The sequence below is a fragment of the Rhinoraja longicauda genome, chromosome 2, assembly GCF_053455715.1.
Source record: "Rhinoraja longicauda isolate Sanriku21f chromosome 2, sRhiLon1.1, whole genome shotgun sequence".
Taxonomy (NCBI): Eukaryota; Metazoa; Chordata; class Chondrichthyes; order Rajiformes; family Arhynchobatidae; genus Rhinoraja; species Rhinoraja longicauda.
The window spans coordinates 26,472,123-26,488,099 of NC_135954.1; the positions used below are offsets into that span (position 1 = coordinate 26,472,123).

The 15,977-nt window shown below is 41.0% G+C and overlaps 2 protein-coding genes across 12 annotated transcripts in view; one reads left to right on the forward strand and one right to left on the reverse strand.

Annotated features, from left to right (window-relative positions):
* abi1a (abl-interactor 1a) overlaps positions 1 to 4,810 on the forward strand; it is a 96,350-nt gene extending 91,540 nt beyond the window's left edge. For 5 of the 8 annotated variants that reach the window (XM_078416014.1, XM_078416024.1, XM_078416022.1 and 2 more), the window contains one exon: positions 3,345 to 4,809. In XM_078416014.1, the coding sequence (XP_078272140.1) occupies positions 3,345 to 3,520 (176 nt within the window). In that variant the 3' untranslated portion in view covers positions 3,521 to 4,809. Of the gene's footprint in view, positions 1 to 3,344 lie in introns of all 8 variants that reach the window. The other 3 variants (XM_078416057.1, XM_078416037.1, XM_078416043.1) reach the window with 1 other exon arrangement.
* pdss1 (prenyl (decaprenyl) diphosphate synthase, subunit 1) overlaps positions 4,580 to 15,977 on the reverse strand; it is a 29,865-nt gene continuing 18,467 nt past the window's right edge. For 2 of the 4 annotated variants that reach the window (XM_078416075.1, XM_078416066.1), the window contains 7 exons: positions 11,607 to 11,718; positions 11,415 to 11,524; positions 11,052 to 11,084; positions 10,262 to 10,342; positions 10,054 to 10,167; positions 7,244 to 7,324; positions 4,580 to 5,108 (listed from right to left, as the gene is read on the reverse strand). In XM_078416075.1, coding sequence (XP_078272201.1) covers positions 4,968 to 5,108; positions 7,244 to 7,324; positions 10,054 to 10,167; positions 10,262 to 10,342; positions 11,052 to 11,084; positions 11,415 to 11,524; positions 11,607 to 11,718 — 672 coding nt within the window. In that variant the 3' untranslated portion in view covers positions 4,580 to 4,967. The remainder of the gene's footprint in view (positions 5,109 to 7,243; positions 7,325 to 10,053; positions 10,168 to 10,261; positions 10,343 to 11,051; positions 11,085 to 11,414; positions 11,525 to 11,606; positions 11,719 to 15,977) is intronic. The other 2 variants (XR_013548518.1, XM_078416071.1) reach the window with 2 other exon arrangements.

Below are 15,977 nucleotides of genomic sequence, written 5' to 3' on the forward strand. Positions count from 1 at the left end.
CCTTGCTCTGCTCCCGGACTTTTCAAACTGACTACTACTTCCTTTTGGCGCTCTTTTTAAACTGCCTGTTGAACTGTGATTAGCACTTACTTTACTGCTCAGCCAACGGGCGTCCTTGCTCTGCTCCCGGACTTTTCAAACTGACTACTACTTCCTTTTGGCGCTCTTTTTAAACTGCCTGTTGAACTGTGATTAGCACTTACTTTACTGCTCAGCCAACGGGCGTCCTTGCTCTGCTCCCGGACTTTTCAAACTGACTACTACTTCCTTTTGGCGCTCTTTTTAAACTGCCTGTTGAACTGTGATTAGCACTTACTTTACTGCTCAGCCAACGGGCGTCCTTGCTCTGCTCCCGGACTTTTCAAACTGACTACTACTTCCTTTTGGCGCTCTTTTTAAACTGCCTGTTGAACTGTGATTAGCACTTACTTTACTGCTCAGCCAACGGGCGTCCTTGCTCTGCTCCCGGACTTTTCAAACTGACTACTACTTCCTTTTGGCGCTCTTTTTAAACTGCCTGTTGAACTGTGATTAGCACTTACTTTACTGCTCAGCCAACGGGCGTCCTTGCTCTGCTCCCGGACTTTTCAAACTGACTACTACTTCCTTTTGGCGCTCTTTTTAAACTGCCTGTTGAACTGTGATTAGCACTTACTTTACTGCTCAGCCAACGGGCGTCCTTGCTCTGCTCCCGGACTTTGTGAGACACAGCCTCCCACTTACAAAACCATGGTGACTATCGCTAATCAGCCCATGTCCATCTAAATACCTGTATATCCTATCACTCAATTCTAGTAACTTTCAGACTACAGGTTAAGCTCACTGGCCTATAGTGGCACAACATTTGCCACCCTCCAGTCTTCCAGCACCTCTCCTGCATTTAAAGACGACTCATAAATTTCAACCAGGGCGCCCGCAATTTCCTCTCTAGTTTCCCACAATGTCCGGATATATCTGATCAGGCCCTGGAGATTTGACTACCTTCATACACTATAGTAGAATCATAGGTTGATACAGTGTGGAAACAGGCCCTTCGGCCCAACTCCCCCACACCGGCCAACAATGTCCCAGGTACCTGCCTGCGCTTGGTCCATAACCCTCCAAATCTGTCCTATCCATGTACCTGTCCAACTGTTTCTTAAACGATGGGATAGTCCCAGCCTCAACTACCTCCTTTGGCAGTTTGTTCCATACACCCACCACCCTGTGTGTGAAAAAGTTACCCCTCGGATTCCTATTAAATCTTTTCCCCTTTACCTTGATCCTGTCCTCTGGTCCTAGATTCCCCTACTCTGGGTAAACGACTGTGCATCTACCCGATCTATTCCTCTCATGATTTTGTATACCTCTATAAGATCTCCCCTCATTCTCCTACGTTCCATGGAATAGAGACCCAGCCTACTTAACCTCTCCCTATAGCTCACTCCCTCTAGTCCTGGCAACATCCTCGTAAATCTTTTCTGAACCCTTTCAAGCTTGACAATATCTTTCCTGTAACATGATGCCCAGAACTGAACACAATATTCTAAATGCAGTCTCACCAACATCTTATACAACTGCAACATGACTTTCCAACTTCTACACTCAATATGTACTCTGACTGATGAAGGCCAAAAGCTTTTTTGACCACCTTATCTACCTGCGACTCGACCTTCAAGGAACCATGCACTTGTACTCCTAGATCCCTCTGTTCTATATTACCCAGAGGCCTACCATTTACTGTGTAGGTCCTACCCTTGTTCGACGTCCCAAAATGCAACACCTCACACTTTTCTGTATTAAATTCCATCAACCATTCCTCTGCCCACCTGGCCAATCGATCCAGATCCTGCTACAATCATTCACAACCATCTTCACTATCTGCAAAACCACTAACCTTTGTATCATCAGCAACCTTACTAATCTTGCCTTGTATGTTCCCATCCAAATCATTGATGTGATGTACCATCAACACCTCTGACTTTAACACTGACTGCTCTCAAGACACTTCCATTGACTACCCCAAGTTTCTCCATCCTCCTCGGTAAATAGAGAAATACTCATTGAGGACGTTGCCCATCTCCTGTAGCTCCACAGAGGTGACCGCTTTGATTCCTGAGGGGTCCCACTCTCTAGTTATGTTTTTATAAAATCTCTTGGGATTGTCCTTAATGCTATCTCCTGGCCCCTTTTTTGCCCTTCTGATTTCCTTTTGTAGTTTGCTCCTTAGTTCTCAAAACTCCTCCAGGGATGCACTTGATCCCAACTGCCTTGTGCCTCAATTTCCCTCGTCAGCCAAACTTCCTTACCTTTGTCTGCCTTGCCCTTCACTCTAACAGGGACGTGCATATCCTGAGCTTTTGTCAGCACTTTTAAAAACATCCCACTTGGCTGATGTTCCTTTCCCTTCACATAACCTGCTCCAATCAACTTGAGCAAGACCTTCTCTCATACCCCCAAAGTTAGCCTTGGCCCAATTGAGCATTTTAACACGTCTGTCATTTTAACACTCTGTCCTTATCCATAGCCATCTTAAACCTAATAAAACGGTGGTCACTGGTCCCAAAAGGCTCCTCCACGAACACTTCATTCATTTGCCCTCTCACATGTGGGGGCCTCTACATATTGCTGGAGAAAACTCTCCTGAACACTTTTGAGAAATTGCACCTCATCTAAACTCTTCACACTATGATTTTCCCAGTCAATATTGAGAAAGTTAAAATCCCCTACAACAACCTTATTTGACCTGCAGCCTCCTGGCATATTCATTCTTCTAAAGTGAAAGGTAACACTTTTTGAAGAAAGGCTGTCATGCTGTGTAAAACCTGAAGATTGAAGGTTCACATTTTATAAAGGGTTGATAAGTGATTTTGTTTTTGGTTAGATTTGTATGGGGTTGGTTTAAAGTAGATGTAGCCTTTGTTCCCCACCCCCATTTCAACAAAATAATCTTTTTGATGTAGTTCTGGTTGAGTTTACAAAAGGACACAAAGTGCTGGAGTAACTCAACAGGTCTGACAGCATGGATAGGTGACATTTCAGGTCGAGACCCTTCTTCAATCTGGCTGATTTGGCTTGTTCGGTTAGCATGTAATTTTAACGGATCAGCTAAGTAACAACATGTTGATTCTATATCTAATTAAAGTATTAATTTCAACCAAGTGACAAGCTCGTTTTAATTGTAGACAAGAGTCCCTCCAGAAGTTTCAAAAAGCTCTTCTAATGGGTTGTGCTGGTAAATGCATTAACAAAGGCACTGCAATGCCTACAGGTTTTACATTTCTTAAGGGGTGTATAATGCAATTGGATTTAACCTTACAATGGTGGTGGTTTTGTCATATAACATCTCATTTTCTTTTTAACAGTTGTGGCAATATATGACTACTCAAAGGATAAAGAAGATGAGTTGTCCTTCATGGAGGGTTCAATCATTTATGTGATAAAGAAGAATGATGATGGCTGGTATGAAGGAGTCATCAATGGAGTTACTGGTTTATTCCCTGGAAATTATGTGGAGCCTATCATGCACTATGCAGATTGAAAAAAACTTGTACCCCCCCCCCCCCTGAGCATATTGGGGTGTGGGTTCATTGAGGAGGATTTATTGGTGTTTTCAAGGATGCCATTACTTTTGAGTTCAGCATGAATACTGACATGATTAGATTGAAAATGCAACTTCAGACTGGCACAAAGTGCAAGTGCTGGTTAAATTTGTGAGACTTGGTCATTCCTAAATTACAACTAGTGCTTGTTGATAGCATGCATAAAAGTAAACAAATTTATGTATTGTAGCCAATTCAATTTTTTTTTAAACCTGAAATGCTTCCAATATGTTGTAATTTTCATTTAATCTGTGAGCACTCAATTGTAATCTCATGAACTGTCACATGAGTCTATAAAATTATGTGGATAAAGCTTGGGTGTCTTCTAAACAAAGTATGTTAGTAATTTGTACTTAACAGGTTAAACATTTTGTATGGATAAAATTTACATAATGAAAAAAATCATCTGTAGTCACAAAGTGAACCAAAGTGTAGTCTGGTATGTTGTCGGTTCATTTGTACAGTGGAAATTGTCTGGATCATTGGGTTTATATAGTTCTGGTCAATTTTATTGAATAGTTTACTAACCTTTAGAATAGTACTCCTGTTAACATTTTACAAATTATTAGCTATGTTCTAATTTGGAAACAGGCAATTCTACTGTACATTTTTTTTAAGAACAGTTTCTGACACCTGGTTCAGCCTTGAATGATTGTTTTTCTTATTTCTTTAAAGCAAAGCAGCATTTATTTCAAGAGTATTACTTAATTCCTTAGTAAGTATTTGAATTATGTCCTGAAAGGCTCCAGATTCCATTAAATCAGTGTTCAGTTGTGTTCCTTTAGTAGTTAGTGTTCTTTGAAATTAATGCTTCGTGGTGAAGCTAATAAGAAACCAAGAATCTATTGTGCATAATTTGTAATCAAATTGATAAAGATCAACTGGCATATATCTTGACCTGTACGTAAAGAGAACAAGACCAGTGGTAATCCAGTGCCATATTGAGGCATTCTAAAAATTCTTGTACCACACTTTTCTAATTTTCTAAAGTGCTTGAGACTGATTTAATAAAAAAATATGTACAAACAAAATGACAGCTAAATTTATTTGTTTTGAAAGGGCACAGTGGTGGGGCCATACATTGTAATGCTGAGGCTTTCTTATTAACTTCTGCCTTATGACCATGTTTTATCAATTGTCTTAAACAATGCATTCTTTTAATTTGTATATAACCTGTTAAAATTGTATGTACAGTCTTTTATAATAAATCCTTCAGTATAAAAAGTGTGCATGGACAGCTAAGATTTTAAGTTGTACAGGATTCAAAGTCCATGGGTAGTCACCAACACAACAATTTCTTAATTATGTACATGGTTAGTTCAAAATGTAAACATTTTTGATTTTGTTCAGTTGCAATCTCAATAGCTGCCAGAGGTGGAGAGGCTTTTACTTGTGCCGAGTTAGTACAATTTCCGTAAGTTGAATCAAGGCATCTCTTTCTGGTGAAGGATGCAACATGGAAATCTGTCGAGTGGCTTCTTGACAGTATTGATGTGCGAGGTAGCAGGTTTGCTGAACACCATCACTCTAAATGAAAATAATGAGGAATGTATTTAGATCAGTGGTCTTAGTACTGAAGGCTAAACATTGATCTTTTCATACCAGATCAAATCGCTGAATGTACTGAACCTCCTGTTCTTGCAAACTAAAGCCAATTCACCATTTTCCTTATCCCTTGTTTGAATGTATTTATTTTTCATACACTTGAATTGTGACAAGTTTGACACTACCATAAAATATTTTGACTCAATTACAGTGCTGACATGGGCTACAGTCCATGTTTTTTTGGTTAAGCTTCCGAATGTCTTTATTGTCCAGTTATCTAAACACTTGGGAGTCATAAGCATGGAAAAGGTTCTTCGTGACCAACCAGGATCACTATCCAAAGCCAGTTCCATTTGCACAGATTACTCTTTTCTATACATATGTCTCAACTACTCTCTCTGGCAGCTTGTTCCCTTTGCATTAGCTTTCCCCTCTTACCTTAAATGTTGCCCTCTAGTTCTTGACTTCCTTACCCGGGGGGTGGGGGAAACTACCCTATCTATGCCCCTCATTGTGTTATACATAAAGATTATTTCTCAATCTCCTGTACACCATGGAATAAAGTTCTACTTCTCCCAGTACCCCAGTCTCTTGTGTCCTGGCAACAATCTTTTCTGCTCTAGTTCCTACACATTCCCTGATTGAAATGTGCTAAAAGCCACCTTTGGGGAACTATGTACTTGTCCTTCTCAGTTTCTGTTACTCAACACTCCAGATCCCTGTACACTTGTACAGATGCTGTTCCTCCAATTTGCATTTAGCCTCGACAATGGAGGAGACCTAGGACAAAAGGTCTGTGTGGAAATGGGAAGGAGAATGAAAGTGTTTAGCAACCTGGAGATCAGGTAGGTTCCGACGGACTGAGCGATGGTGTTCAGCAAAACGATCGCCCAGTCTATGTTTGGTCTCGCCAATGTGTAAGAGTCCACATCTTGAACAACGAATACAGTAGATGAGGTTGGAGGAGGTGCAAGTGAACCTCTGCCTAATCTGAAACAATTGTCAGGGTCCTTGGACAGAGTCAAGGGAGGAGGCATAGGAACAAGTGTTGCATCTTCTGCGGTTGCAGGAGAAGGTACAAGTTAACCAGGGAGTTGTGCAGGGAACGGTCTCCGCGGAAGGCAAAAAGGGGTGGAGATGCGAAGATGTGACTAGTGTTAGGATTCGGTTTGAGGTGGTGAAAATGAGGATTATGTGGTGAAAGGCAAGGACTAAGGAGAGGGGGAGCAAGGGGAGGAGCTGCGGGGTACCAAGGAGATGAGTAAAGGCCTCATCTATGAAGCGAGGGGGGAACCCCCGTTCCCTAAAGAATGAGGACATCTCATATGGAACACCATCTTGGGTGCAGATGCAGGAATTGGGGATATAGTCTTTGCAGGAAGCAGGGTAGTCAATATAGTTGTGTGAGTCAATGGGTTTGTAATAAATGTTAGGATTTACACTAAATATTCAAATTTCCATTGTTTAATATCAGATTTGATGTTACTTGAACTTGACTTAAAGCTAAAACAAAATTTATATACACTGAAACCAATGGCGAAATGGTCAATGCACATGGTCCAAAGTGCTACAGGTTAGCTGATCAGCATCCCCATTCTTCCCATAATGGACTCTAAACAAGCTATTAGCCAATAACTCCAATGGGCTGACCATAAATATTTTCACTTGTGTTGGTGGGAGAATAAAATCCTGATGTATTTTATATGGTGACAACATATTAGCATTGTTACAGTATGGCTTGTGTAAAAATGATCTGTATCCCCAATCAAGCCAGTGACCAAATGATCTCACTTGCAGGCCAAGACCATGACACCCCCCGAGGTTAGGTTATTATAATCACTCATTATCCTTACATGATCCCATTCTGTTGATCACATGTTTAAGATGCCAAAAAATGACTCCAACTTTTTACTTTCACCCAATCTTGCTGCAGTCTCCCCTATCAGAGCTTGTTCATAATGACTGATCACATCTATTCTTTTATAAATAGGGATTTATGGAATTTTCATCCAACACCAGTGTGGAAATAGAATCACAAGGATAGCTGATTAATAAAGGATTGACTACAAATACATTACGCACTTCCTGGAGAAATGATTTTTTGTATTGATTCTTACCTGTTGGACATACTCCCAAGCCAGATCGACATCCCCATCTGAACTGAAGCGCCTCAATATCAAAGCATGCAGTTCTGGAAACTTAAAAAGATGAGCACTTAAGTTGTCATAGAGAATTCATGTCAGTTCTTTGTTGATAATCAAAAGACTGATATAGACTTATTTCTCTGCTGCTTATAACTTCCAGCTGCCAAACATCTTAAAGGATCAGGTAGTACTTTGTCTCACATAATTAAAAAAATTGTGCATTTACTGCACGTGTACTCAATGCTAAACTCCAGGGTTACCTGAAAGAGAACATTGCAGATGTGATCTTGAATAAACAATGCTACACGAATCCAAGGAGATCAGGTTAAACTTTTCACAGCAGCAAGTGGCTGCCTCCCTCGCCCACTCATTAAAAAAACTTACTTTTACATTGTCTTTGTAAAGACTATGCAACATAAATATCATGATTGATGCATATCCAAACTCCTTTAAAAATAATCAATTTGTTTTGGAAATCTCAGGTTTCAGTCTGAGGGAGAAAAAAAAATGAATCCAATTTTCACAATGCAAACAAAACTTACTGATTTCACTCCTAAATTTAGGAGTAATTTAAAGAATGCATTTCCTTCCCACTGACACTTTTATAATGATGTCCAAAATAACCTTGAACAGTACTTCATTTTGTTTGTGCATGGGAACAGGTTCTTTGATCCACAATGCCAATTTAAACTGCACATCTGCTTGCATGTGGTCTATATCCCTTAATCGCTGGCCTGTATGAGTCTTTCTAAATTACTATTAAACATTGTATCTGCTTGCACGCCAATATCATATCTACTTTCACCACCACTCCTGGCAGTGTCTTCAAGGCACCCACCACTGTTTGAAGAAACAACATGCCACGTGAACCTTCTTTAAATTTTCCACTTCTCCCCTCAAATCACTGCCTTTGTGTATTTGACATTTCCACCCTGGGCAAAACAGACCATTTACCTGCTTATGCCACAATTTTACATAGTTCTATCAGGTCCCTCAGCCTCCAACAGTCCATATAAAACAAGCATGTTGTGACAGAGTGGAGTAAGCACCGAATTTTACCTTTGCAAGCAACTTGGTTTATTTTTGCTAGAATTGGCCAGATCTGTTGTAGGTCATCCATCCAGAACCATCCATCCTGACCATGGGCATTTCCTTCAACTCTAAATATAAAAGCTTTTGCATTTTCTTTCACTTTCAATCCTAATTAACTTAACCACCAAATGGCCTCTTCAACAGCTTATTGTGAAAGAGTGCAGAAGATTTATGAGGATGTTGTCAGGACTTAAAAGTCTGAGCTATAGGGAGAGATTGGGCAGGCTAAGACTTTATTCCTTGGAGCACAGGAGGCTGAGGGGGGAATCTTATAGAGGTGTATAAAATCATGAGAATTGACAGTGAATGCAGTTTTTACCTTGAATAGGGAAAAATCAAGAAAAATAGATTTAACAGGAACCCGAGGGGCACTTTTTTACTCAAATGGTGGTGGAACAAGCCTGGGGAGATAGTTGAGGCAGGTATGATAGCATTTAAAAGACACTGTTCATGATTGGAAAGGTTTAGAGGAATTTGCAGGCACTTCGGACAAGCTTACATTGGACATTGAACAGCATGGCACGTTGGGCTCTAGGGACAAACTCTGACCTCACCCTTTCAAGGTTTATTTTAGTTTAGAGATACAGCTAAGAAACAGGCACTTTGGACCATGCTGACCATCCATCACCAGATAACACTAGTTCTATGTTAGCTCACCATCTCATCCATTCCCTACACATTAGGGGCAATTTACAGAGGCCAATTAACCTACAGGCATGCACATCTCTGGGATATGGGAGGAAACGAGTGCCTGGAAGAAATCAACGCGGTCAACAGCGAGAAGATGCAAACTTCAAAGAAGTCATGAGAGAACTTGGGTAACTGGCTTTGCAAGACAACTCTACCAGCTGCACCACTGTGTCACCCAAATATATTCCTTTCTCCTATTCATTCCTCCCTCAGTTTCTGTGCAACTTATAACTTGTCTTCTCTTCCCAGTTCTGATATTTTTAAAATCAGAAATGTTAATTCCATTTTCTTGCCAGAGATGTATTTTGGGGCTTTTATTTCAGATTTCGAGCATTTGCAGGATTTTTTTTTCATTGTGCATCCTTAATTTAAAGTATTCAGATATGCATTGAGGCTAACAAAGCAAATGTAGATTCCAATACAAAGATCCTCAAACTCTGGCAAAAAATGGCAAGGGCATGAAATGCATGTAAAATCCATTTTTTTAAAAACACACCACATCACAAAGACTTTAAAAGTCGAAAAATAATTAATGCTCTACAGGATATACGCAGGCGTTCGGTAGATTCCTCAGAGATAAACATATTTTTGTTACCACTGTGATATTAGCTAAGTGTAGGACTGAATCCAAAAAGTCAGATTTTGCGTGGCGAAGTTGCTTCATTATTTCAGCAAATAAGCCTTTGAGCCACCTTCATAACTTCTAAAGACATTGAATTACAAGTGTACAGTATTCAATTGAAATTATTTGAAAGATTGGCACATTCATCAGCAGCCTCAGGTTCTCAGAACAAAGATCTTTTCCCACCCTTTTTTCCTTAAACTTATTTTTAGCATGCATTGCATTTGTACGGTTAAATACACCCATGAAGCAACTCATCATGGGTGGTGAAGTTAAGATTTTGTAATGGAAGTGACCTTTGGGGAAAATTGATGTAGAATCACACTTATTTGATTGTGATCAACTCAAATGCATTTAGAAATAATATTATTCACATTACCTGTTGGCAAGCAAACAACACTGGGCCAGTTGCCAATCCAAGCTTTAGATCTGCAGCAGTTGGTTTCCCTAATTGATTAGTGGATGAGGTGAAATCCAGCATATCATCTACCAACTAAAACAAATAGATATTAGGAATACATTTTGAAAATAATTGTCATCTTGTGCATAGAATGCTATAATATATTGGTATTATAAATTAGGATTACCTGAAAAGCTATCCCAAGATTTCTCCCATATTGATATGCAATTTCCTGGACTTCTGAATTACAATTTCCAAGTATAGAGACCTGGATTTAAACAAAATCAATAAGTATAACTATAATTCATGACTGTTAAGTTTGTACACCAATAATACTAGGATTTTTTAAATGGTAGGTTGATTTTTGCCAATTTCATTCAAAAACATCGTATTGTACCCTTAAGTGTCAGTTATACAGCATGGCAACAACCCTTCGACCCAACTTGTCTATGCCAACCAAGATGCTAACTTGAGCTAGTCCCATTTGCTAGCCCATAACCTTCTCAACTTTCCTATCATGTACAGATCAAATGGCTTTTAAACATTGTAATTGTACCCACCTCCATTGCTTATTCACCCTCTATATGGAAAAATTTGCCCCGTGTCTCTTAAATAATTACCCTCACCTTAAACATGCCCTCTAGTTTTAGACTTCCCTAACCTGGGAAAAAAAAAAGAATATCCACTTTGTTAATGTCTCTCATTTAGTATGGCTGCGCATCTGGAAATCCCAAATCAGAGACCAGTTTGATTCCTCATCTGGGTTGAATTAGTTGATCCATGCTGCAAGGGCTATGATCGACTGTGTTAATTCTGTCTTTGCAATGAGGGAGACAGAAGGAAGGAAATTAGGATTTCCATGCACTGATGAGTACAGGCACCAACCAATCAGGCCCAACTACAAATAAACACTTAATATTACACATATTCTGACAAGAAAAGCAATTCAGTAAGGTATTAAAGAATTCATTGCTGACCGTGGAACTGGAATTCACCATCAAGGCTGGGTCCTCAAATGGAGAGATGCAGGGAGATAAACAATTTAAGACCAGGAAAAGGATCAGGTGAAATAAATTATTTTCAAAATTCAATCCTTATTCAAGTCTTTAAAAGCCATTTAAGACCTGGTCAGCTCGAAAGACAAAACTGTTGAGATATATGTTTAAGGAGGTAACCAAGGATTGAACATTTCATTTTTTAAAAGTAGACAAAGTCCTGAAATGGTCAATAATGGTTATTAGGGTAGAAAAAAGATAGCAAAATCGAGCACATGAACCTCATTACAAAATCAACCGCCAAACATAATTCTAGTTGCTTTACTTAAGACAGAACGTACATACTGCTTTACAACTGTTTGCTATAAGACTTGCGGTTTTCTTAAATGTTTTCTCAAGGTAATGTACAAATCTCTCATTCTCATTTTCTTTGGAACCCAGCTGCATAAATTCCCCTAAACAGGAAGACAAAAGTACAGATTAATAAACCATTGACACTAAAATTATTTTATGCCATCAAGTTACTTTCAAACTAACCTCGTACCAAATCTTCAATTGCTCGAGTAAAAATGGATACTACAGTGTTGTTACCAAGACGGGCAAGGGCCATGGAGGCTGAAGAGAGAACAAAGTCTCCAGCCAAAATTGCCTATAACGAAGGGAAAACATATTTCATATAGTACCAATAACTCAAGTTATTGCAAAGCTTCTTGAATTAACTTACCACTCAAAATACAATAATAATCTGGTAAAAGGCTTTACACCAAGTAAAAAAAACTAACCAACTTTGTTTCCCTGCTTCTTGTCAACTTTATTCAGTGTTCAACTCATAAATATTTCCCTCATTAATAAGTATACGAAAATAACTGCAGATGCTGGTACAAATTGATTTATTCACAAAATGCTGGAGTAACTCAGCAGGTCAGGCAGCATCTCGGGAGAGAAGGAATGGGTGACGTTTCGGGTCGAGACCCTTCTTCAGACTGATGTCGGGGGTGGGACAAAGGAAGGATATAGGTGGAGACAGGAAGATAGAGGGAGATCTGGGAAGGAGGAGGGGAAGGGAGGGACAGAGGAGCTATCTGAAGTTGGAGAAGTCGACGTTCATACCACCGGGCCGCAAACTGCCCAGGCGAAATATGAGGTGCTGCTCCTCCAATTTCCGGCGGGCCTCACTATGGCACTGGAGGAGGCCCATGACAGAGAGGTCAGACTGGGAATGGGAGGGGGAGTTAAAGTGCTGGGCCACCGGGAGATCAGTTGCGTTAATGCGGACCGAGCGCAGGTGTTCAGCGAAGCAATCGCCGAGCCTGCGCTTGGTTTCGCCGATATAAATAAGTTGACATCTAGAGCAGCGGATGCAATAGATGAGGTTGGAGGAGGTGCAGGTGAACCTCTGTCTCACCTGGAAAGACTGTTTGGGTCCTTTGATGGAGTTGAGGGGGGAGGTGAAGGGACAGGTGTTGCATCTCGTGCGGTTGCAAGGGAAAGTGCCCGGGGTTAGGGTGGTTTGGGTAGGAAGGGACGAGTGGACCAGGGAGTTGCGGAGGGAACGGTCTCTGCGGAACGCAGAGAGGGGAGGGGATGGGAAGATATGGCCAGTGGTGGGGTCCTGTTGTAGGTGACGGAAATGTTGGTGGATGATATGTTGGATCCGCTGGCTGGTGGGGTGGAAGGTGAGAACGAGGGGGATCCTGTCCTTGTTGCGAGTGGGGGGAGGGGGAGCAAGAGCGGAGCTGCGGGATGTAGAAGAGACCCTAGTGAGAGCCTCATCTATAATGGAGGAGGGGAAGCCCCGTTTTCTGAAAAACGAGGACATCTCGGAAGCCCTAGTCTGAAACACCTCATCCCGGGCGCAGATGCGGCGTAGACGGAGGAATTGGGAGTAGGGGATAGACTTTTTGCAGGGGACCGGGTGGGAAGAAGTGTAGTCCAGATAGCTGTGCGAGTCGGTGGGCTTGTAGAAAATGTCCGTCACTAGTTTTTCTCCTGTGATGGAGATGGTGAGGTCCAGAAACGGGAGGGAGATGTCAGAGATAGTCCAGGTATATTTAAGGGCAGGATGGAAATTGGAGGTGAAGTGTATGAAGTCAGTGAGTTCTGCATGGGTGCAAGAGGTAGCACCAATGCAGTCGTCGATGTAGCGGAGGTAGAGTTCCCTCATTAATAAATTTGATACATTCTTACTACTTTTCCTTTCTTTACATTTGACTTCTTACTTCATGCACCTGTTAAACCTTTTCCCTATTTTTTTACTTCATTGCTAAAGAATGGTTCTTTGTTTGATTATTTACCAAAGTTCAAAATGCCCTGTTGAAACAATATATGGCCTTTTTAGTAACTTCAAGATATTTAACTTAAAACATGCAACAAAATGGGGCAACCCATAAAAAATTCCAGCAAAATATTCCTTACAACTTCTTACATCACAGAAGCACTCTTACATCTAGAGACTATCAATAGACTGGTTTTCACTTAGCACTATCTTGTAGTGGCACGGTTGTGGAGTCCGAACATTAACCAGGTATGTACTTGCCTGTATTCTGATATATAAATAGGCTGCATGATGGGAACCTGGCATGAACCCCTTCTCTCTATTGGTGCTCCTGCAGTGTAAAATGATTGAAGCGATCTCATTGCTCCCACACTTGATTTGGAGAAAACTACAAGGCAATGTTGAGAGATTAGCTGTGATGGTTGGGCAAATGGTGTGGGTCCCATGTACAGAAATGTGGCATACTCTAGCTGGCTTTTTTGTAGGGGATCACCAATTGCTGCTCCATTGACATGATGGAAGCTGCAATGCCTGGCCAAACCAAGTCAGAAAGCTGAAGCCAAAGAAAGACAGGGAGACAGCAGCTTCCATTGTATCTCACAGGAGGTGATGAGAGACTCCAGGCTTCAGGCAGGGGTCAGTCAACACATGCAGCAGTTGCTAGTTCCCAGCATTGGCCCAGTATTGATCATGATATACCACTGAGTTGCCACACTGGTCATCTCAGTTGTCACAAGCACCCATGGCACATTGCCTCAGCAGCTCCCTCTGCAACAAGCCATGTAGCAATGAGATCACTGACTGTTTCATTGTTGCAGGAATGCCAGCAGAGAGCCAAGCCCTCAACCCGATTCCCAGCCAAGAAAGGTTGGACATTACATTGCCATATTTATAAATAACCCCTTCGAACACCAATTCCATTGGTGCTGAGAATGCATCAAGTGCTATGCGGGGAGCTATTGAAATACTTCTATCAAATTACATTTTGATTTGTAATGCAACAGAACATGTTACGTCATTTGGTGGTAGACACAAAATGCTGGAGTAGCTCACTGGGACAGGCAGCATCACTGGAGAGAAGGAATGGGCAACGTTTCAGGTCGAGACCCTTCATCAGTCTGAAAAAGGGTCTCGACCTGAAACGTTGCCCATTCCTTCTCTCCAGTGATGCTGCCTGTCCCAGTGAGCTACTCCAGCATTTTGTGTCTACTTTCAATTTCAACCAGTATCTGCAGTTCTTTCCTACACATGTTAGATCATTCTTTCAGGAAATGTTTTTAGCATTTGCCTTATATCTGACACCAGTCTGGCTTAATTTGGCTTATGGATAACAAAATTTAAATTTGACAAAAAAAAATTTGATAGACAAAATGTGACAGATTAGGGAAACACTTGAGAGCATCTGCCTTCAGGGACAATAAAACTGTTTACTGCCACATTAATTTCCCATTACACTTCCTATCCTTCTGTGTTCCTGCACTATTATAATGCCCAATTTAGGCTGTCATCATCATATAGAACGAAAACAGACTATGCGACTCAACTCATCCATGCGACGCTAGTCCCATTTGCCCGTCATTGACCGATATCCCTCCAGACCTTTCGTAACTCTGTCCAAATACTTTTAAAAAAATGTTATTGTGCCTGTTTCAACCATTTTCGCTGGCAGCTCATTCCATATACATACCACCCTCTGCATGATGAAGTTGCCCCTCAGGTTCCTGCTAAATCTTCCCCTCTCACCCTAAATCTATGTCCCCGGGTTCTTAATTCCCTTATCCTGGAAAAAAGATTGCATTCACCCTTCTATACTTGAGAAATTAATAATTTGCTGGAAGAGCTCAGCAGGTTGAGCAGCATCTGTGGAGACTGGCCTGGGTTGGGGAAAGAGGAAATGTCAATATTATACGCGTATCTTGTCGGGTCGGGACCCTCCTGAAGAAGTTTCATCTGGAAACTTCACCTATTCCTTTTCTCCAGCGATACTGTCTGACCCGCTGAGTTACTCCAGCTTGTTATGTCTATTTCCCACCTTCTTCATTGGATACCTTTGAACTATCTTTAATCGGACTTCATCTTACACTAAATGTTGTATTCTTTATCTGTATGCTGTGGATTGTAATTAGGAATAGTTTTCTTTGACTGGATAGCACACAACAAAAAGCTTTTCACTATACCTCAGTACACGTGACAAAATAAACTAAACACGAATTTTTAAAAATCTTAACTTATGGATTTGTATCACTATCCCCAAAATGGTCTTCCACTGAAACACTGGTCATCTGGCCAGGGTCATTTCCCAATAGAAGGTCCAGCATGTTCCCTTCTCAGGTTGGACAATTTACATACTGTTTCAAATATCTGATCGACCCAATAAATTCTGCCCCGTTAAGCCTTTGGTACTGAGCAAATCCCAGTCAATATTGGGGACGATAAAGTCATCTACAAAGATAATCCTGTTGCTTTGGCAGCTTTCGATAATCGGTCGACATATCTTCTTCTACACCCTGCTTGTTACTGAGGGGCCTTTAACTCTATAGCGCTGCTGTGCATTTCCAGCATTCCAGTTAATTGTACACTAGTTACGTTCGATTCTCCAACATTTGTGTCAATTATTTGTCAATCATCAATTA